Source organism: Eleutherodactylus coqui, chromosome 10, assembly GCF_035609145.1.
Source record: "Eleutherodactylus coqui strain aEleCoq1 chromosome 10, aEleCoq1.hap1, whole genome shotgun sequence".
NCBI lineage: Eukaryota > Metazoa > Chordata > Amphibia > Anura > Eleutherodactylidae > Eleutherodactylus > Eleutherodactylus coqui.
In genome coordinates, this window is record NC_089846.1 from 74,786,404 (window position 1) to 74,807,633 (window position 21,230).

Genomic DNA, 21,230 nt, shown 5'->3' on the forward strand with positions numbered 1-21,230 from the left:
TCAAGAGTGCGACTGTGTGTCCCCCCCCACAATTCTCTCCACTGTCTGCTGCTGGCTACCAACATACAGTAGTAGCTGACTACCTCTAAGAGGCTGGGACTGGGCTAAGTGTACTGACATAGCCTGGGAGAAAATTGTTGGAGATTCACAGCAGCCCTGAGGTACTCTGGTGAAGGTATACCTAATTCTATCATAATATCTCATCTCAACACATTTACTGGACATATTCAAGACTACATAATCTGACATTCACAGGCTTATTTGTCTCTAGGACTGTTATAACTGGTTCAGAGAGGGATTCCCTGTGGGTCCGGCCATTAACCCCTCTTACCAGGATATGACTATTACTACATTTTATATTGGCCACATATTGGGATGTATTAATGTCCTGGTGACTCCTGAGCCCACCAGGAAAGTAATCATCCGCCCATTCACCTGGAGATCTATCTCAGGCAGTGGAAATTGCCATGAGATCCTCCAAGTGTTGTACATCGACCCCTCCTAGTCATTTTTCCCCAAGATGGCTGAGAACATTGTTTCTCAGGGCACTCTCAGGCAAAATCACTAGACTTTCCATAATTCCAACACACATTTAAATCCCTGAGCTGCATCCGACTTCTGCTTCTTCCTCTGTCTCTACTTTCACATCCTCTCGCTGTCCAATGACCTCTCTGACTTTCTTGAACCATCATATCACATTCTTCTCCCCATATAAAAAACCTCACTTTCTCACCCTTTTCTTTGTAACACTTTTCTGCATGTTTTGCATATTGCAAAACATCCTGCAAGGATCCCATCCTCAGGGTAACCATGTATCTCACTATATAACCTCCTATTCCCTTCTGATTATACTATAGAAGGGATCTACCATCTCCTCCTCACACATTCGCTTCATGCAATATAAGACAACAATACAAATAGTACATTATGTTAGTAGGCGGCCACCCTCTTTATATTCTTAATTACTCTATAACACAATATCAAAGAGAAAGTAATAGAAAGATAAGAAGTAAAGTTCCTGGTCACCCCTGTGTCCCATGACGTCATCTAACCACTTTTTACGTGTTGCACGGAGTTAATTCTTTCCTGTAGCCTTCTCACAATGGCTATGGTCTCACATAGACTACTGCTATTGCCCCTTAGCAACCTATTCGTCTATACTTGTCTCTCATTTACAATACACATTGTAAATTCTACTAACACTAAAGTATACAGAAGAAGAAGAAGAAAAGTTTAAGCATTGTTATACTTACTACACGTTATCTGGGAGGCTTCCAAATTCTCCGGCTAGTTCGGAAAAACGTCACTGTTTCAGACAGGATGCCCGACTGGCCTCTAATGACGTCTAATCAAGACGGAGGTCTTTTAATGATCGGAGAGTACTTCAGACCCACCTTTTCACAGCCAGGCTATCCTTTCCCTCTGCAGTGAGTGATTCCGGCTCGAAGGACCAAAAATGTAAGGAGAATTTATGTGTTTATCAAAAAGAAAACGATCCCAGATCTCGTGCAGAAGTCTGAGCCCAGGAGAAATTCAAATCAAACCAGCTTATGTGGTATCAAGTGATTTTTCTACTTTATTCTGAGGTGGACAAAGTATATATACCCTAAATGACATCACAGCAAAAAGTATATACCTTCAAGATGAATAAGATTTATAATTGGCTAAGACAAAAAATGATTAACATAAGTTACACCTTCTAGGGTGTATCTATTACATACAATGAGACCATTATGAATTCAGGAGAAAGGAATGCATGTAATATCTTACAGGCTTACCCCCTGTAGTCTATAGTTTCTTGTCTATAGATATGCATACATGGGGGGTCTAGCAGACTCTCATCTTTAATCTATTTTCCTGAGAAGACATGGAGGCCCATAGAAGGGTTTCATTTAACCCCTGCAGTACTTATACTAGCAGCAGGCTATATCTTTCTATTCTATAATGCAATATAGAATAATTAACTGATACATTGATCTACAATTTTCTTAACACAGGGCCAGGTAGCGACCCTCTTTAAAAGGGGCGGAGCGATAGCCCACAATGCTGTAGAGAATCGATGAGAAATTGATGTTCGATCTTCATTCCAATCCTGTGCCACCTCCGTCAGGAGCTGCAAACGTGGGCATGAGTTACATAGCTATCGGGAATCCATGTGCCCACAGAGTATTCATTTTATCTAGGTGTCGCATAGCTCAATCGACACCGCAAGGGGAAAGCCATCTGCACTCTGCCCCCTACCTCAATCACTCAGTGTCTTTGTGCCAGACAGGTCAAACACCGCGATGGTAACTAAGTGTGTACCAACAGCATAGGTGGGTCCTAGGCAACCCAAGACATGAACAATAAATAAATCAGAGCGGCCAAACATGGCAGACTTGCACCGTGCTGACGACATAGGCCTCTGCCCACAGTTTCAGCAATCGTAGGTATAAAGCGGACTTCGATGCTAGTTCATCTGCGACGGGCTCACTAAATCAGTTACCTTTCCATTCACCGCTCCAATGACTGGATTAGCAGGAAAAAACTCCACAGCCCCAACCTGGCATACTTGCACTTCCCCCGGGACATAGGCCTCAGCTCACACCCTCAGCAAACGCGGGCATGAAGCGGACTTCGATGCTAGTTCATCTGCGACGGGCTCAGTAAATCAGTTACCTTTCCTTTCACCACTCCAATGACTGGATTAGCCAGGAAAAAGTTGCATAGCCCCAACCTGGTGCAATTACAGTTCCCCCGGGACATAGGCCTCGGCCAACAGCTTCAGCAATCGTAGGGAGGAAGCGGACTTTCACTGCACCCAGGACATAGGCCTCTGCACAAACCCTCAGCAATCGCGGGCCTAGAGCGGACTCCAATGCTTGCGTAGCTGTGAACGTCTCATTAGCGCTGTATCGCTCCTCTTGTTTGTCCCAATGCAGTGCCCCGGATAGCTGAGGTAACGTGAGATAAAATACAGGTTGGCTTTGGCCCACACTCCATGCCCTAGTCAGTCTGGCTTTTTTCATAGTCACAAGCAGGTACAACTCCGCACTGGGAAGTCTGTGTGCACCCACAGCATGGGTGGCTCCCTGGAACCCACCAACGGTAGATAAATAAATCCCATTGCAGTCCCCCGGACAGCTGAGCTAACGTCAGATAAAATACAGTTGGGCTTCGGCCCACACTGCATGCCCGAGTCAGACTGTGTTTTTTTAATTAATAGACACAGGCAGGTACAACTCTGCTCTGGGAAGTCTGTGTGGACCCACAGCATGGGTGGATCCCAGGAAGCCACCGACGGTACATTAATAAATCCCATTGCAGTGCCCCGGATAGCTGAGCTAACGTGGGATCAAATACAGGTTGGCTTCGGCCCACACTGCCTGCCCTAGTCAGTCTGGGTTTTTTTGGGGGGCCAGATACGTAGAACACCGCGATGGGAAAACTTAGTGCACCCATACTATGCACAGACCCCTGTAGTATTCCTGTAGCAAAGGTATAAGCTGACCCCAGTAACATTTCTGTAGTTACAGTATAGACAGACCCCAGTAACATTTCTGTAGCAGCAGTATAGGCAGAGCCCAGTAACATTTCAGTAGCAGCAGTATAGGCAGAGCCCAGTTTAGTAACATTTCAGTGGTAACAGTATAGACAGACCCCAGTAACATTTCAGTTGCAGCAGTATAGGCAGAGCCCAGTATTAGTAACATTTCAGTTGTAACAGTATATACAGACCCCAGTAACATTTCAGTAGCAGCAGTATAGGTAGAGCCCAGTAACATTTCAGTAGCAGCAGTATAGGCAGAGCCCAGTAACATTTCAGTAGCAGCAGTATAGGCAGAGCCCAGTATTAGTTACATTTCAGTAGTAACAGTATAGACAGACCCCAGTAACATTTCCGTAGCAGCAGTATAGGCAGAGCCCAGTATTAGTAACATTTCAGTAGTAACAGTATAGACAGACCCCAGTAACATTTCTGTAGCAGTATAGGCAGAGCCCAGTATTAGGTACATTTCAGTAGTAAAAGTATAGACAGACCCCAGTAACATTTTAGTTGCAAAAGTATACGCAGACCCCAGAAACATTTATGTAGCAGCAGTATTGGCAGACCCCTGTAACATTTCTGCAGCTGAAGTATAGGCAGACCCCTGTAACGCTAATGCAGTTACGCTCCTCTCCTTTGGCCCAAACAAATTTCTCCGATAACTGTGGTAACACGAGAGAAAATACATGATGCGCATTGCTGATCCCCTGACCCAAAGCAGGAGGAGGAGGTGGCATTGCAAGGCCAGGACACCATGATCAGGACCCGCTATAGTCTGTGTGGAAAGCACGTTAGCGGGCCCAGGGTCAGGCTCGGTTCTGCGCCTCCACCTAGAATTTTGCCTCCATGGGCAAAAATCAAACCTTCAGATACGAATAAGAGCCAATGGACAAAGGTAAAGCCACAGAACAAAAGTGGAAGCGACAACAGCTATGTAGAAAAGCTAGTATTTTCTGAGACAAGAGGGGCATTTGATAGCAATGAAAAGGATATTCGTGCTACTAAAAGTCTGAACTCCTCATCTCAATCAGAAATATGGAAAGGCTTCATTCATATGTTTTCTATTGACCATTTCAAAGTGTTTGCAATGCAAGTTTCTGGCTATACCACTCATGTGATCATCTTTGATAATTCCTGACAAACAAGTAAAGGCTTCATCAGTCCAAAATCAGTCCGTGAGTATGTGGATCTCAGCTGGCCTGCTTCCACCAAGGATATGTGCCTGCTGCTACTCTGTCCCCAGCCCTGCAGGGATGCTGTGTTCCATAGTCGGCTCTATTCCTACCTCAGCTGTACACTAAAATATGTCATTATTATCAGTACCACCAAGATGGAAGCCACTATTGCTGTAACGGTCGGCTGAATGCTTCATCTAGGGATAATCGAATACGACCCCGGTTGTACTTAGTTGGTTTTCGGAACTGTGGCCAGGATTAAGAGGGAGGGGGGGGCATTCCTAATTTGCCAGTTTAGGTGAAATTCTTGGACCGGCGCAAGACGGACCAAAGCGAAAGCATTTGCCAAGAATGTTTTCATTGTTGGAGGAGAAGGAGGGAGAAGGTTTAGAGGAGGTGGCATAGACCGCCGCAGATACCAGAACCGAGGAAGGACCCGCAATTCTGGGTGTGGGTAGGACGTGTGCGATCCCAGGCTCTGATTCGGTCCCAGCCTCCACCAAATTCACCCAATGTGCCGTCAGGGAGATATAGTGGCCCTGCCCGCCAGTACTTGTCCACTTGTCCGTGGTTAAGTGGACCTTCCCAGTAACCGCGTTGGTGAGGGCACGATTGATGTTGCGGGAGACGTGCTGCTGTAGGGCTGCGACGGCACACCGGGAAAAATAGTGGCGACTGGGGACCGAGTAGCGCGGGACTGCCGCCATCATGTTTTTGGAAGCCTCTGTTTCCACAAGCCTGTACGGCAGCATCTCCAGGCTGATCAATTTGCCAATGTGCACGTTTAATGCTTGAGCACGCGGGTGCGTGGCGGTGTATTTGCGCTTGCGCTAGCGACAGCTGGACGCTGCGCTGAGAGACATTGCTGGATGGGGCTGAGGATAGTGGAGTCTGCCTGCTCATCAGAATAGCCTTGATGGGTGATATTATTTATTACTAAGGTTGTAACTCAGGAAGTAGAGAGTCACCATAACATACAGTAGGTATAATTCAATCTCTGCAAGACTGCTATAGGTCAGTCTTGTAGAGGATAAATCAGTAGTCATTAAACTCTCTGATAAAGGTGGAACTATTGTTATAATGGATAATGTTGAGTACAAAATCATGTTAGACTGATTGTCCTTGTAGATCCCTGAATACACAATCAGTTCTTAGATCAACAACTAACTGGAGAGCCTCATCACCCGGACCCCGGGAACTTTCCAAAACTTGGGCATCGGTCACGAGAAAATCCTCAGGTGGGAGAGGAACCATTTTTTCCCAATCATGGCAGGGGCCCGAGAACAGTTCCTGGGAGTCTGTCTGCTCATCAGAATGTGTCATTTTCATGGAATGAGGAGGCTGGGAGGAAGGAGGAGCAACAGCCAGAGGATTCAGAGTTGCAGCAGTGGACGGCATAGAAGACTGGGTGGTCGATACATCGCTGGATGCATTTTCTGCTATCCACGACAGGACCTGCTCACACTGCTCATTTTGTAATAAAGGTCTACGATGTGGACCCAAAAATTGTGATATGAAGCTGGGGACCCTAGAAACTTGCCTCTCTCCTAATGCCATAGCAGCCGGCTGCGATTGACCTGGACCAGGAACTCGGACTGTGCCCACACCCTCACTTGGACCTCCGCGTCCATGCCAGCGTCCACGGTCCTCTAGGCCTACCCCTACCCCTCAGCATGGTGTACTTCGAATACAGCAGACAGAGCGTTGTAAAAAATTAGGCGATTATTGGCCTGCACTTGGAGGCTGACAGCAGTACTGTAACGCACACTGTAGGCCGAAAAAATTATACGCTTGCCTGCAGAAAGGCCAAGCTGGCTAAGTTCGTGCCACGTGTCTAGCTTTGACACCCAGTAGTTGTACGGAGCAAAGGCATCACGAAGGACGGTGATACGATCGGCTACGTACTCCCTCACCATCTTTTTACAGTGCTTCCTCCGACTCAGCCTTGACCGGGGAGTGGTGACACATAAAGCTGGCAAAGGCCTTGGAGAGTGTTCCCCTGCCTGCGCTGAGCATGCTGCCTGATCTCCGCACCTCCCCTGCTACCTGGCCCTCAGAACTGCGCCTTCTGCCACTAGCGCTGTCAGATGGGAAGTTTGCCATCAGTTTGTCCACCAGGGCCCTGTGGTATTGCATCATTCTCAAACCCCTTTCCTCTTCGGGAATGAGAGTTGAAAGGTTCTCCTTATACCGTGGGTCGAGCAGTGTGTACACCGAGTAATCCGTAGTGGCCAGAATGCGTCTAACACGATGGTCACGAGAGAGGCATCCTAACATGGAGTCAGCCATGTGTGCGAGGGTACCTGTACGCAACACATCGCTGTCCTCGCTAGGAAGATCACTTTCAGGATCCTCCTCCTCCTTCACAGGCCATACATACTGAACAGATGCAAGGCAAGCAGCATGGGTACCCTCTACAGTGGGCCCAGCTGTCTCTTCCCCCTCCTCCTCCTCAGGCTCCTCACCTTCCTCCTCCTCCCCCAAAACGCACTGAGATATAGACATGAGGGTGCTCTGACTATCCAGCGACATACTGTCTTCCCCCGTCTCCTGTTCTGACCGCAAAGCATCAGCCTTTATGCTTTGCAGGGAACTTCTAAACAGGCATAGCAGAGGAATGGTGACGCTAATAATTGCAGCATCACCGCTCACCATCTGGGTAGACTCCTCAAAGTTTCCAAGGACCTGGCAGATATCTGCCATCCAGGCCCACTCCTCTGTAAAGAATTGAGGAGGCTACGCTAAACTGCCACTACGTTGCCCATGTTGGAATTGGTATTCCACTATAGCTCTACGCTGCTCATACAGCCTGGCCAACATGTGCAGCGTAGAGTTCCACCGTGTGGGCATGTCGCACAGCAGTCGGTCCACTGGCAGATTAAACTGATGTTGCAGGGTGGCAGCGTCCGTGTTAAACTTGCGGAAATGTGCGCTGACCTGGCATACCTTGCCGAGGAGGTCTGACAAGTGTGGGTAGTTTTTCAGAAACCGCTGAACCACCAAATTAAAGACGTGGGCCAGGCATGGCACGTGCGTGAGGCTGCCGAGCTGCAGAGCCGCCACCAGGTTACGGCCGTTGTCACACACGACCATGCCCGGTTGGAGGCTCAGCGGCAAAAGCCAGCAGTCGGTCTGCTCTGTCAGATCATGCAACAGTTCGTGGACCGTGTGCCTCTTCTCTCTTAAGCTGATTACTTTCAGCATGGCCTGCTGACACTTGCCTACCGCTGTGCTGCCGCATTGCGCGACACCGACTGCTGGCGACGTGCTGCTGACACATCTTAATTGCGAGGTAGAGGTTGCGTAGGAGGAGGAGGGGGAAGGTTTAGTGGAGGTGGCATACACCGCCGCAGATACCTGCACCGAGCTGGGGCCCGCTATTCTGGGGGTGGGTAGGACATGAGCGGTCCCAGGCTTTGACTCGGTCCCAGCCTCCACTAAATTCACCCAATGTGCCGTCAGGGAGATATAGTGGCCCTGCCCACCTGTGCTTGTCCACGTGTCGGTTGTTAAGTGGACCTTCCCAGTAACCGCGTTGGTGAAAGCGTGTACAATGTTGCGGGAGACGTGGTCGTGCAGGGCTGGGACGGCACACCGTGAAAAATAGTGGCGACTGGGGACCGAGTAGCGCAGGGCCGCCGCCGGCATCATGTTTTTGAAAGCCTCCGTTTCCACAAGCCTGTACGGCAGCATCTCCAGGCTGATCAATTTGGCAATGTGCACGTTTAAAGCTTGAGCATGCGGGTGCGTGGCGGCGTATTTGCGCTTTCGCTCCAACGCTTGTGCTAGCGACAGCTGGACGCTGCGCTGAGAGACATTGCTGGATGGGGCCGAGGACAGCGGAGGTGAGGGTGTGGGTGCAGGCCGGGAGACACTCGTGCCTGTGTCCTGAGAGGGGGGCTGGATCTCAGTGGCAGCTTGGAGCACAGGGGGAGAGGCAGTGGTGCAACCCGGAGGCGGTGAATGGCCTTCATCCCACCTTGTGGGGTGCTTGGCCATCATATGTCTGCGCATGCTGGTGGTGGTGAGGCTGGTAGTGGTAGCTCCCCGGCTGATCTTGGCGCGACAAAGGTTGCACACTACTGTCCGTCGGTTGTCCGCGCTCTCGGTGAAAAACTGCCACACCTTTGAGCACATTGGCCTCTGCACGGTGGCTTGGCGTGAGGGGGTGCTTTGGGAAACAGTTGGGGGATTATTCGCTCTGGCCCTGCCTCTACCCCTGGCCACCCCACTGCCTCTTTTAACCTGTCCTGGTGCTGCTGTTGCCTCCCCCTCTGAAGACCTGTCCTCAGTTGGCTTATCAAACCAGGTGGGGTCAGTCACCTCATCGTCCAGCGGCTGTTCCTCCGAATCCTCTGTGCGCTCCTCCCTCGGACTTACTGCCCTTACTACTGCCTCACTAATAGACAACTGTGTCTCATCATCATCATCGACCTCCTCACCCACTGAAAGCTCTTGAGACAGTTGCCGGAAGTCCCCAGCCTCATCACCCGGACCCCGGGAACTTTCCAAAGGTTGGGCATCGGTCACGACAAACTCCTCAGGTGGGAGAGGAACCATTTTTTCTCCATCAGGGCAGGGGCACGAGAACAGTTCCCGGGAGTCTGCCTGCTCCTCAGAATGTGTCATTTTCATGGAGTGAGGAGGCTGGGAGGAAGGAGGAGCAGCAGCAAGAGGATTCAGAGTTGCAGCAGTGGACGGCGTAGAAGACAGGTTGCTGGAGACATAGCTGGATGCACTTTCTGCCCTCCGCGACAGGACCTGCACACACTGCTCATTTTGTAATAAAGGACTACGACGTGGACCCAAAGATTGTGATATGAAGCTGGGGACCCCAGAAACTTTCCTCTCTCCTAATCCCGCAGCAGCCGGCTGCGATTCACCTGGACCAAGAACTCGGCCTATGCCCACACCCTCACTTGGAAATCCGCGTCCTTGCCCGTGTCCACGTCCTCTAGCCCTACCCCTATCTCTCAGAATGGTGGATTACGAATAGAGCAGACACAGAGCGGTGTAAAAAATTTTGGACTTATTGGCGTGCAGTTGGAGGAAAACAGTGCTTATGTTACGCAAACTGTACTCAGGACAAAAAGTAATACGGAAGCCTGTAAGCAGGCCTAGCTGTGCAATATGCAATAGTGATGCACCTGAACTCACAGCAGCCACGCAGTGAAATGCAGACAGTTACAGCTAGCCGTAAAAAGGAATTAAAAAAAAAAAATTGGGGGGAAATGCAATGCAGGCAATATATCGTGTATCTGACTTTCCCTCTATCGTGGGCTGTCGCTGTCCGCTGTACATGCAGTTGATGGCAGACACACAGCGGTGTAAAACATTTTGGAATTATTGGCGTGCAGTTGGAGGGAAACAGCGCTTATGTTACGCAAACTGCACTCAGGACAAAAAATAATACAGAAGCCTGCAAGCAGGCCTAGCTGTGCAATAGTGAGGTACTACAACTGCCAGCAGCCACGGAGTTAAATGCACACGGTCACAGATAGCCCTAAACAGGAGCTTTTTTGGGGTACTTGTTGACAGGATTCTACAGTAGCACTGTCCCTGCCTCACCAATACTTCCCCTATACTCTGTATAATTGGCTGCAGACTGAGAATGCAATAGTCTACAGAGCCCAAGATGGAAAAAAAAATTTGGTGCAAAACTGCTCCTGTAAGATGTGGCCCTAAGAAGGACCGTTGGGGTTCTTGTAGACAGGATTCCACACTACCACTGTCCCTGCCTGACCAATACTGCCCCTATACGACGTAGTACAGACTGCAGCCTGAGAACGCTATAGCATGCATGCCTGATATATATATATAAAAAAAAAAAGTGCAAAACTGCTACCAGCAGCCACAACAGTAATGCACACGGTCAGATGAGGCCCTAAGAAGGACCGTTGGGGTTCTTGAAGACGCCAACACTAACTATAGCACCAGCAGCCTCCCTAATCTCTGCCAGCGTGTGTCTGAGACAAGCAGCGGCCGGGACTGGACTGCTTTAAATACTCGGCGATCACTTGATCTCGCCAGCCACTCACTGCAGGGGGGTGGGATAGGGCAGGAATGTCACAGGAGGAAGTTGTAATGCCTTCCCTGCATGTCTTTTGGCCAGAAAATGGTGCAAAAGTTTCAGGGAAGGAAATAGAATTGACTTGAGTAACGCGTGGTGCTCGTCTCGAGTAACGAGCATCTCGAACACCCTAATACTCAATAGAGCATCAAGCTCGGACGAGTACGCTCGCTCATCTCTAACCCCTATTAAAAGAGGTTTGTTATCATAAACATCGATGGCATATTGCAAGGACATGTCATAAATGTCTGATTTGTGAGGGTCCAATCATGCAACTCCCATTAATCCCAAGAATGAATGCAGCTCCTACAAAATCTATTGTTGGGAGTGTCGAAGTGTAGGAGCAAAGCCAAATGGGCGACTGCTCTACATTCAGCACTGCAGACCCTGCATTAAGTGGACTCATAAGAGTCCCACTGGTCAGACTGCTGGCGTATTCTTGTGATGTCCATTAGTGTCCATGTTCATATAAAGGTTCATTTTTACAAAAATATACCTAAATTCCTGCAGAGCAAAAATGGTCTGTTGTGTTGTTTCTCCAGTTAATCTTTAGATTACAGCTTTATACTATCTATATATCATGCAGTATCTGATAGTTCATAATTTCTTATGCGGCCATATACTCACCGGGTTTCCTTTAGGTCCATCATCACCAGTGGGTCCCTTTCCTCGTCCGGGTCCAGGGTCACCTGGTTGCCCGGATTCTCCCTTTTCACCTCTGTCTCCACGGGGTCCCTGACAAGTAATGAATAAGGTAAGGACGTCAGGTTTAGTGCATAGTATTCTATTAGAGCCGGGTCAAATCTCATGTTCACATCATCAGTATAGCTAAATTCTGATAGATGGCTGGCAATATGTAATGGCTCCCTGAATCACTCACCTTAGGTCTGGGTTCGCCTTGTACACCAGGAACTCCCGTCTCACCAGGTTCTCCCTAGAATTTGTAAAGATGAACATAAATTTCTTTGAACAAAACTGTTCATATCGTGTCTTTGGCTAATTTCTAATTTTTTCTTAGGACATAAAGGACAACAACTTTTTTCCTAAGTTTCGAAGAATAGAATCACTTACCTTCTCTCCAGGGGTTCCCAAGTTTCCTATTCCACGAGGAGGACCTTGAGGCCCCTGCAAAGAGCAACACAATCATTAGGAGCCTTCAAACACATAAAAACAAAGTGTACTCAGCTGAGGATACAGTGCTGAGTAAAGCTGGTCATGAATATACAATAGCTGTTGCTGTTGCTCTTTCGCCCAATTCCACCATGAACATGCCCACTTGGTTGGTCGGGCATACACGTCTGTCAGTGGCTTATCTTCCAAGGAAGCAAAGGACCAAGCATGTTGAAAACTAATATTACAAATCCTTTGGTCAGAAGGTCTGGAGGCCCTAGTATACACGGGGAGGTCAATTGCTTCCACCAGGGCCGATTTGCCATTAGGGCTAACGGTGCATCTGCACCCAACCCCCTGGCAGTGGCACCACTTTAAACTGTATCTGCGTTCTGAGGGTACAAATACTTGAGAAGTACTGAGGAGGTCAAATATAATAAAAAGCTATACACCCCCTATTGAGTGTTTCTGCTCACTTCCAAGTCCAGCGTTCATGTGCCTGTTGAAGCACATGACCATTGCGGCCAATCGCCAGTCTCCATTGAAGCCAGTGACTTGCTGTAGAGGTCATATACTTAGATGGATACGTGATTGCTGGACCTGGAGGTGAGAGGTGACCAAGGGAATGCCTGTAGCCTGCGGGGCTTGGTCAAGTGAGTAGGAATGGTTTGATTATGCCACAAAAAAAGTTTGTGGTCAGAGGGGGCAGAACAGCAGTGGAGGAGGTGGGGCAACAAGAGCAGGAGTCCGTTTTAATACCCATGCACAAGGCCCACAGCCCTGGGTTCAGCCGACTTTTATCTAATGAGTAGGACCAACCTAAGGGTGCATTTACACTGCAAAGATGATTGCTCAAAAGATGGCTTTTGAGCGATCATTTTGCATAAACTACGACTTGGCTCTAATATCTTTTAGTACCAAGTAGCAGCGTGTGAGCCTCCGGGAGCTGTAATCAGGGAACACAACACCCCCTGTTCCCCAATTAATTTCTCTTTGTTCTGCTGGCGGGGCTGACAGCTGAGACAAAGCAATCAGCTGTAATCAGCTCTCCGCGGGCAGAACACAGCATGCGGTCCTGCTTATCAGCTGTTCTGCCAAACGATGGTTTTCAAGCAGAACTGAAAACCGTCGTTTGGCAGAAAACTGAAAGATGGACACTTAGACACAACGATTATTGCTCAAAAAATGGCTTTTGAGCGAATTCTGAGCGATGATCTTTGTGTCCAAATGGGCCTTTGGCCAGTAGAGTAAAGTGTGATTCTTCTCAGTGAGAGAAACCAAGTAATCTTGTAGATATGATGGCTTTTACAATAAATGATGTTATAGCGAACTTTCGGGTTCCATCGACCCTTCATCAGGATGATGAATGAAATTAGTTTGGATGGTTCAGAAATATAACATACAGATGCAGAGGGGAGGGGGGAGCCTTATCCCCTCACCTGACCCCACAGCAGATGTGATAGCAGCTTTTTCCTCTCACCTGACACCCAGGACCCCCACAGCAGATGTGATAGCAGCCTTATCCCCTCACTTGACACCCAAGACCCCCACCGCAGATGTGATAGCAGTCCTATCCCCTCACCTGACCCCCAGCACAAATGTGATAGTAGCCTTATCCTCTCACTGACAACCAGGACCCCCACCACAGATGTGATAACAACCTTATCCCCTTGCCTGACTACCAGTACCCCCACCACAGATGTGATTACAACCTTATCCCCTCACCTGACGCCCAGGACCCCCACCACAGATGTGATAACAGCCTTATCCCCTTGCCTGACAACCAGGACCTCCACCACAGATGTTATAGCAGCCTTATTCCCTCACCTGACACCCACCACAGATGTGATAGCAGCCTTATCCGCTCACCTGACACCCAGGACCCCCACCACAGATGTGATAGCAGCCTTATCCACTCACCTGACACCCAGGACCCCCACCACAGATGTGATAACAGCCTTATCCCCTTGCCTGACAACCAGGACCTCCACCACAGATGTTATAGCAGCCTTATTCCCTCACCTGACACCCAGGACACCCACCACAGATGTGATAGCAGCCTTATCCGCTCACCTGACACCCAGGACCCCCACCACAGATGTGATAGCAGCCTTATTCCCTCACTGACACCCAGGACCCCCACCACAGATGTGATAGCAGCCTTACCCCCTCACTGACACCCAGGATGGGCCCCCAGTATTTGGCTCCCTTAGACTCGGCTATAGGACATCAGTAATCTGTATTTCTGTGGCTGCTCTCCCTGGTAACAAGTGACAAGCAGCAGGCTGTGTTCTCATTGGCTCACGCTGGGCTGGGCTGTGAAGGGCTCAGTAAGTTGTAGTGTCGGCTGCTCAGTGTGACTCTGGGACTCCACAAGTCAGCGCTCGGCTCTACAACATGGGGGCTTTCAGTCTGCTGGTGGTCTGCGCTCTCCTCACAGCTCCCCTCATGCTGGCTGCAGGCTCCTCAGGTAAGCGAATACTCCCATCATCCTCCTCACTACACGGGGCTTCTGTGGGGTCCGGCAGCCGGTCCCGTGGATGCGGTCGGTCGTGGCTCTACGACCTCTGAGGGTAAACGGGCAAATTTCACCAGTAATGTCTCTAAGTGGTGAGACGCACATCAGTCACACGTGAAGAGAAGCCGCCATTATAGGCGCGTCTCGTTATTTGTGCGATTGTTCTCGCGGCGCCGCTTCCGGATGGAACAGTCGCAACGTCTGATCTCTGGGCGATTCTGTTCAGAAATGACACATTCCTTCCTCTGGGAGCAAAAACAACATGGCTTCGCTGCGAATTGTGCGATCTTCTATCGCGACTATTAGAATAACACGCGATTTTATCAGTCGCATTAAAATCGTGGGTTTACCCGTGTGATATCAGACCGATATCTCGCTCGCCGTATAAATGCAGCCTTAAGGAACGTTCATACCTTGTGGAGTTTTGGGTGGATCCACACTAAAAGCTTGTCAAAATCCGCACCATGTGGACCATTAAGGTTCCTTCACACAGTGATTCCTTTTTCTAAAAAATGCATAAAAAAACTGCAGCTTCTTGCAGCGTTTCTCGGAGCGGATCCGCACGTGGAACTTGTCCTGTGATTGGGCAAAATCCAAGCACGGAACTCCAATGTCGAAAATCCCGTTTCTGCACATCCAGAAGTGACTTGTTCTCCGGGTTGTTGGAAACGATGGAACCGGTTTATGGCAGATGCTGTCATATAATATACCGGAGATCTGCGCCCACTGGACGAGATCTCTGTGGGCACGGAGGAGCCGAGGTACGACTACATAGAGGTGTGCACCCGCTCATATATTAGTACTAGCTGATATACCCGGCTTCGCCCGAGTTAATTTGGTACTGGTGTTTATCTGGTGTTCACACGGAAAATCTTATGAAGCCGTGGTTACTTTAGAGATACTGAGGAAAAACATATGTTCACCATTTTGCATAGTTCTCTGCGTTACCCAGGAAACACCACGGAAGGTAACCATGCGACTTTCCTTTATATAAAATGACATCAGGAAGTGAGAGAATTAGATTCCTTACGTAAAATTTGGACGCTAATTCTTTTGCGCTTAGAATTGAGCAATCGAGGTGGGACCCATTAACTTTTCCTATTTACGATATAATCAGTGCCCGTTCCAAATTTCATGTTTCTATGACACCAAGAAGTGAGAGAATTGGATTCCGTACGTAAAATTTGTACGCTAGTTCTTTTGCGTTAGAATTGAATAATCGAGTTGTGACCCATTAGCTTTTTCTATTTATGACATATTCAATGCTTATGGCAAATTTCATGTTTCAATGCCTTTGGGAAGTGAGAGATTTAGATTATGTACGTAAAATTTCGACGCTAATTCTTTTGCGCATAGAATTGAATAATCGAGTTGGGACCCATTAGCTTTTCCTATTTATGACATAATCAATGCTCGTGCCAAATTTCACGTTTCTATGACACCGGAAAGTGAGAAAATTACATTCCATGCGTAAAATTTGGACGCTAATTCTTTTGCGCATAGAATTGAATAATCGAGTTGGGACCCATTAGCTTTTCCTATTTATAACATAATCAATGCTCGTGCCAAATTTCACGTTTCTATGACACCGGAAAGTGAGAAAATTACATTCTGTACGTAAAATTTGGACGCTAATTATTTTGCGCATAGAATTGAATAATCGAGTTGGGACCCATTAGCATTTCCTATTTATGACATAATCAATGCGCGTGCCAAATATTAAGTTTCGATGACATTGGGAAGCGAGAGATTTAGATTATTCACGTAAAATTTTGACGCTAATTCTTTTGCACTAGAATTGAATACTCGAGTTGGGACCCAATTACTTTTCCTATTTTGGAGATAATCTATGCTTGTGCCAAATTTCATGTTTCTACGACATCGGGAAGTTGGAGAACTTTTGGCAAGTCAGTCAGTCAGTCAGTGAGTGAGTCAGTGAGCGCTTTCGTCTTTATATATATAGATAATTTGTGCCGCTGCATGATGCGAGGTCCCTGGCTGCGTTGGGTGTCACATGTCCAGCGGTCGTGGTGAAAAGCGGATTACTGTGCTATAAAGAGTTCTACGACTGTCAGATATACTTTTGCGCACGTTTATTAAAGGGCATCTGTCGCCTACTTGTAGCCCTGGGAGCTGATAATAGGTGATACAAACACTGAGGGAGCGATGGGGAGGTAAGTTTAAGGTATCCCCGGACTCAGCAGTCACCTACTGCCAGCCGTGAGGTAATAGTAGGTGATGGCCAGGAGGTAAGTACACCCCAGACTCAGTGGACACCTACTGCCAGCCGTGAGCTAGTAGTAGTTGACGGCCAGGAGGTAAGTACACCCCGGACTCAGTGGTCACCTACTGCCAGCCGTGGGCTCAGCCTATAGGACTAGCAGTATCTGGTTGGGTCCCTCTAAGGTTGCTGTGTTGGACCATTTGTGACTCGGCTCCTCACTGACCACCGGCAGTGTGCATATGGGGGCAGCACTGAGCATTCACTACCTGGTGTATATACCCACAGGTGTAAGCTGCCTGCCTGGAGAATGTGGTAGGTGAATGTAGGGACCGGTGACATAATAGCCCCCACAGCCCGTACACTCACCGTTGGCACTACAACAGCCAGCCGACTTCTCCGTTTTTGGTGGCTAAAAAAAAATCATCCTAATAAGGAGCCCCAAAATCCACAAGGTGCTCCTTCATTTCTAGGCCCCGAGTCCTGCTGCACCCGCGGGTCACATAGTGGATATTTCCACTAATTCTGTACCGCAGTAATAAGTATTGCGCTGGGCTCCTCTAGTAATACCCGCTGCGTTACACAACAATGGATTAAAACAGAAGATATGAAAAAGAGAAAATGACTTTTTTAAAATTTCACCTGCTCTTTGCTAAAGAAGAAGAACTGAAGCAATCTGTTAACCCTTTAATGCCATGTGGAATACTATAAGAGTCGTATTACGGGCGTATTTAAAGAGTAGCTACACTTTTGGAGAACATTTAACATCTTGAAGAGATATGTCTAAAGGTAAACTTTAGACAACGATTATCGCTCAATATTAGCTCAAAACCGTATTTTGAACGATAACCGTTGCGTTTAAATGCATGGCAATCGTGAAGTTTTCGTACACGATTCTTTCCTCACTTAATTCTAGTTTTCAGCGGTGCAGACTGTTATTACAGTTGGCAGCGCTGATAAGATTCTTTCAGCTTGTGTCCCGCTCGTAGTTCACAGCGGGACACGAGATGTAAGCGCGGAGAACAATGCAGCTGTTTGTTTCTGCAAAACAGCTGTATTGTTCTCGTAGTGATTGCTGCGGTGTCCTGCTCCACCTGCATAGCTCTTTAGTAGCTAATTAGCTACTATAGACTGTGCAAAGATGATCTCTCAAAAGTGTCACTCAAACTATCGTTTGAGCAGTCATCTTTCAGTGTGACTGGGGTATTAAGTATTGATCAGTGTGGGTCCCGCTGCTGAGACCTCCGCTGATCCCTTGAATGAGGGGGCTGCAGCACTCACCTGAGCCCTGGACCCCCTGGCTTTCTCTGCTAGTTTTCATCTCCTTCCGGCAGCTAGAGACGGCCTCATAGAGGTGGATAACACTTTCTATAAATCTCTATGTGGACCATCTTCAGTTGCTGGAAGGAGCCGAAAACCAGCAAAGACAGCCGGGGGTTCAAGAGCTTGAGGTGAGTACTGCAGCCCCTTTGTTCAAGTGATCAGCGCGGGTCTCAGCATCGGGACCTTCACTGATCAAAAGTTTCTCTCAAAAGTTATATGAAAGTGTAGCTACTCTTTAACCCTCGTGGTACCGTGGGGTCTATTTGACCCCAGAGTTGTTCATTGCAGTCCTACACTTTGGTACTACACAAGGGTTAACCATAAAGCTGCGGCAGTATACCCTGCGGAGCACTATATGTGCCTACTATAGCAAACCTCAACTGGGCATCCGATCTGTCATTTCTGGATGACTCCTAATTCCTTTAGCTCCATCTGGTGGCCATTGGATGTTATTGCTCAACTCATGTTCTATATACCGTATGTAGTCAGACTGAGGAGCTTACATCATCATCCAGAAGTGCATTACCTCCTTTACCGCGTGCATTTTATACACCTCATTCTCGTTTATAGCTTTATTTTGAAGTGGACCTCCGAGGGGCGTTCACTTACTTTTAACCCCTTTGGCCATTCTCATGTGCTGCATAAGACCAAGAGATGAGTGATGTCCTCGCTGCTTGCAGTCATTCCCGTTGTCAGGCGCCCAGTCATGTGATCTTCGCCCTCAGCCTTCTTCTGCCGGTGACATGAGTAGACGGCTTCCTGCTAGGACTCAGAACGGTGCGTCATTGATGACATCATCTCCGCAGGAGAGCCGTCTGTTCAGCAGGTCTGTTCTGTCATTAGGCAAACACATGAGATATGGAAGTAACAGGAATGGATACGTGCGCCGCACACAGAACCGCGCTGCAAGGAAAATAGTCCATTTTTTCAGATGCAGCAGTGAGTTTTTCTACTGTTGTTACATTGCGGCTAACTAGATATCTCATATACGGTGCAGCCCATGGGTGATGGCTATCACTGTGAGGCATGTGGCACCGGCCTTGGGCGGCGGGTACATCAGGAGATTTCTGATGACCTTATGCAGAGGAGGGAATGAGCTACAGTATACCCTCACAGCAGCAGGGGGCAGCGCTCCAGTCCTTATACTCCATGACTACTTAGTGGTGGTTACTGAGCCAGCTGGGTCTGCAGATGGCCGGCCTATAAGAAGGTCAGCTGTCACCACTACAGAGTACAACCCTTCGCTTACTTTGCCGCTGGTGATTTTGGCGCCCAACACATCACCGCAGGGATCCTCTTAGAGTCTAAGACAAGAGAAGCTAGAGTAGTGGATGGAAAGAAAGGAGAAAGGAACAAAACCACTATTCTCCTCCAGCTTCTACATATTTGTGGACCTTTGTTCTCATGCAGAACAGACATTGTAAATGATTATTGTGGTTGGGACCACCAGCATACCGCTACGGGTCACAATTGCAACGCGGTCCGTTAGCGAACGGGCCCTTGCTATATATTGTATCACTGCCACAGGCCGGCTGTGACTGGCACTCGCGGAGGAGAGGGCTGTGACCCGGTAAGACTGGGAGGACTTACCCATCAACTCTGCTCCCCATTACAAAGACCAATAAGACTTAATGCTGGCTTGTTGTGGGTAGGCCACAGCCTTTATTTAAACAAATAAAATTTAACAAGTAATCTTATTCTTTTCTACTTCCATGCCAATTAATAACTGTCCAATTTTAATCTATCATTAACTGTATAAATAAGGCGTAAGAAGGCCCCTAACGGCCTGAAAAGCCCTTCCATTCCATTTGCTGGCATGGAAGTCCTAAAATTCCGCCTACTGGCTGTGACAACTTCCTGAAACCACTTTCAACCCACCCGAATTCTCTTCACCCCCCCCCCCCTCGGCTCAGAGGGCGGGTGGACGGGCGTCTTCACTCTTCTCCACGGTCCAGACTGATCCTCCTCTTCCTTCTTCCTCCCCTCACCCAGTTAACCCCTCCCCTTCTGACCGGTCGCTTCCTCTCTTCTTGTTCCTCCCCTTTCTCCCCCCCCCCCCCCCCCCAGTCCTCAGCATCTCCACTAGCACGTTTTGCTGCTATCTAGACTGGGGGGACTTACCCATCAACCCTGCTCCCCATTACAAAGACCAATAAGACTAAATTCTGGCTTGTTGTGGGTAGGCCACAGCCTTTATTTAAACAAATAAAATTTAACAAGTAATCTTTCTCTTTTCTCCTTCCATGCCAATTAATAACTGTCCAATTTTAACCTATCATTAACTGTATAAAAAAGGCGTAAGAAGGCCCCTAACGGCCTGAAAAGACCTTCCATTCCATTTGCTGGCATGGAAGTCCTAAAATTCCACCATGAAGGATGCAGCATATTTCTATGCTGCACTCCGCCCCCCACATGCCAGCAACAGAGCCGACTCTACCCCATCCTGCAATCTGGACAAAAAAGTGTCTAGCCCTATGTCACTAAGATGCACCCAGTCACCTCGCAACATCCCGCGCTCTCTTCTTTCCAGCTCCCAGTGACGTATGGCTACACCTCCTAACGTTTGTACATGTTTTGACAGTCTAAAATTGACATTCTTTCTAACGTGCTCGATTGCTTCATTATCTCTTGCCTCCCTCCAAATTCTTCTGGCCACAATATCCGACCATACCAGTACTACTCTCCTAAAAAACAGCTTGAAGTGATGTATATCCTCCTTCATTAACGCTATGAGCTCGGCTACTTTAATCTTCCCAAGATCATTTCCTCCTGCATGTATAACCAGAATAGTGGATACATGGGAATACGGACACATCAGATGACACATCGAGGTGAACAAGGCATTGCGCCGAAATGCATTCTTGTTTGTATTATGTACCTGATTGAACAAGCATAACGAAAGAATAAATCAAAGAAAAATCATCTGATGTGTCCGTATTCCCATGTATCCACTATCATTTGAACAAGCCATAGGACCGAATGGCAGAACGGATGTGAGTATGATTTTCTCTGCATGCACAGACTATAAGCACCGCAAGCAGCTAAGAAGGTGAGACAACTTCTTATTATTCCAAGTAAAGACTATAACCAGAATAACTTTATCTCCTGTCCAGCTGCTGATTTTTAAAACCTCCTGAAGCAGCCTGGGCCATTGTAAGCCTCTGATTTCGAGCCACCTTACTTGTACGCTTAGGCCTAAATTCACTCCGATAGGCCTATCTCTGGCTCTCCTTTCCGCCCAGTACACATATGAGTGGCCCACCACCCATACTGTCCAATCTGAAACT

At 48.1% G+C, this 21,230-nt stretch overlaps 2 protein-coding genes and 1 pseudogene across 2 annotated transcripts in view; 2 read left to right on the plus strand and 1 right to left on the minus strand.

Annotated features, from left to right (window-relative positions):
• The window catches only part of LOC136581085 (collagen alpha-1(V) chain-like), a 54,554-nt gene extending 40,376 nt beyond the window's left edge, over positions 1-14,178 (minus strand). Inside the window, exons 1-5 of the mRNA XM_066582075.1 lie at positions 14,157-14,178; positions 14,048-14,100; positions 11,843-11,896; positions 11,652-11,705; positions 11,399-11,506 (exon numbers count right to left, since the gene is read on the minus strand). Of these exons, the coding sequence (XP_066438172.1) occupies positions 11,399-11,506; positions 11,652-11,705; positions 11,843-11,896; positions 14,048-14,100; positions 14,157-14,178 (291 nt within the window). The remainder of the gene's footprint in view (positions 1-11,398; positions 11,507-11,651; positions 11,706-11,842; positions 11,897-14,047; positions 14,101-14,156) is intronic.
• The window catches only part of LOC136580606 (H-2 class II histocompatibility antigen, E-S beta chain-like), a 474,076-nt gene that overhangs the window by 387,866 nt on the left and 64,980 nt on the right, over positions 1-21,230 (plus strand). The gene's annotated exons all lie outside the window — the stretch shown is intronic.
• The window catches only part of LOC136581086 (class II histocompatibility antigen, B-L beta chain-like), a 73,209-nt pseudogene continuing 66,179 nt past the window's right edge, over positions 14,201-21,230 (plus strand).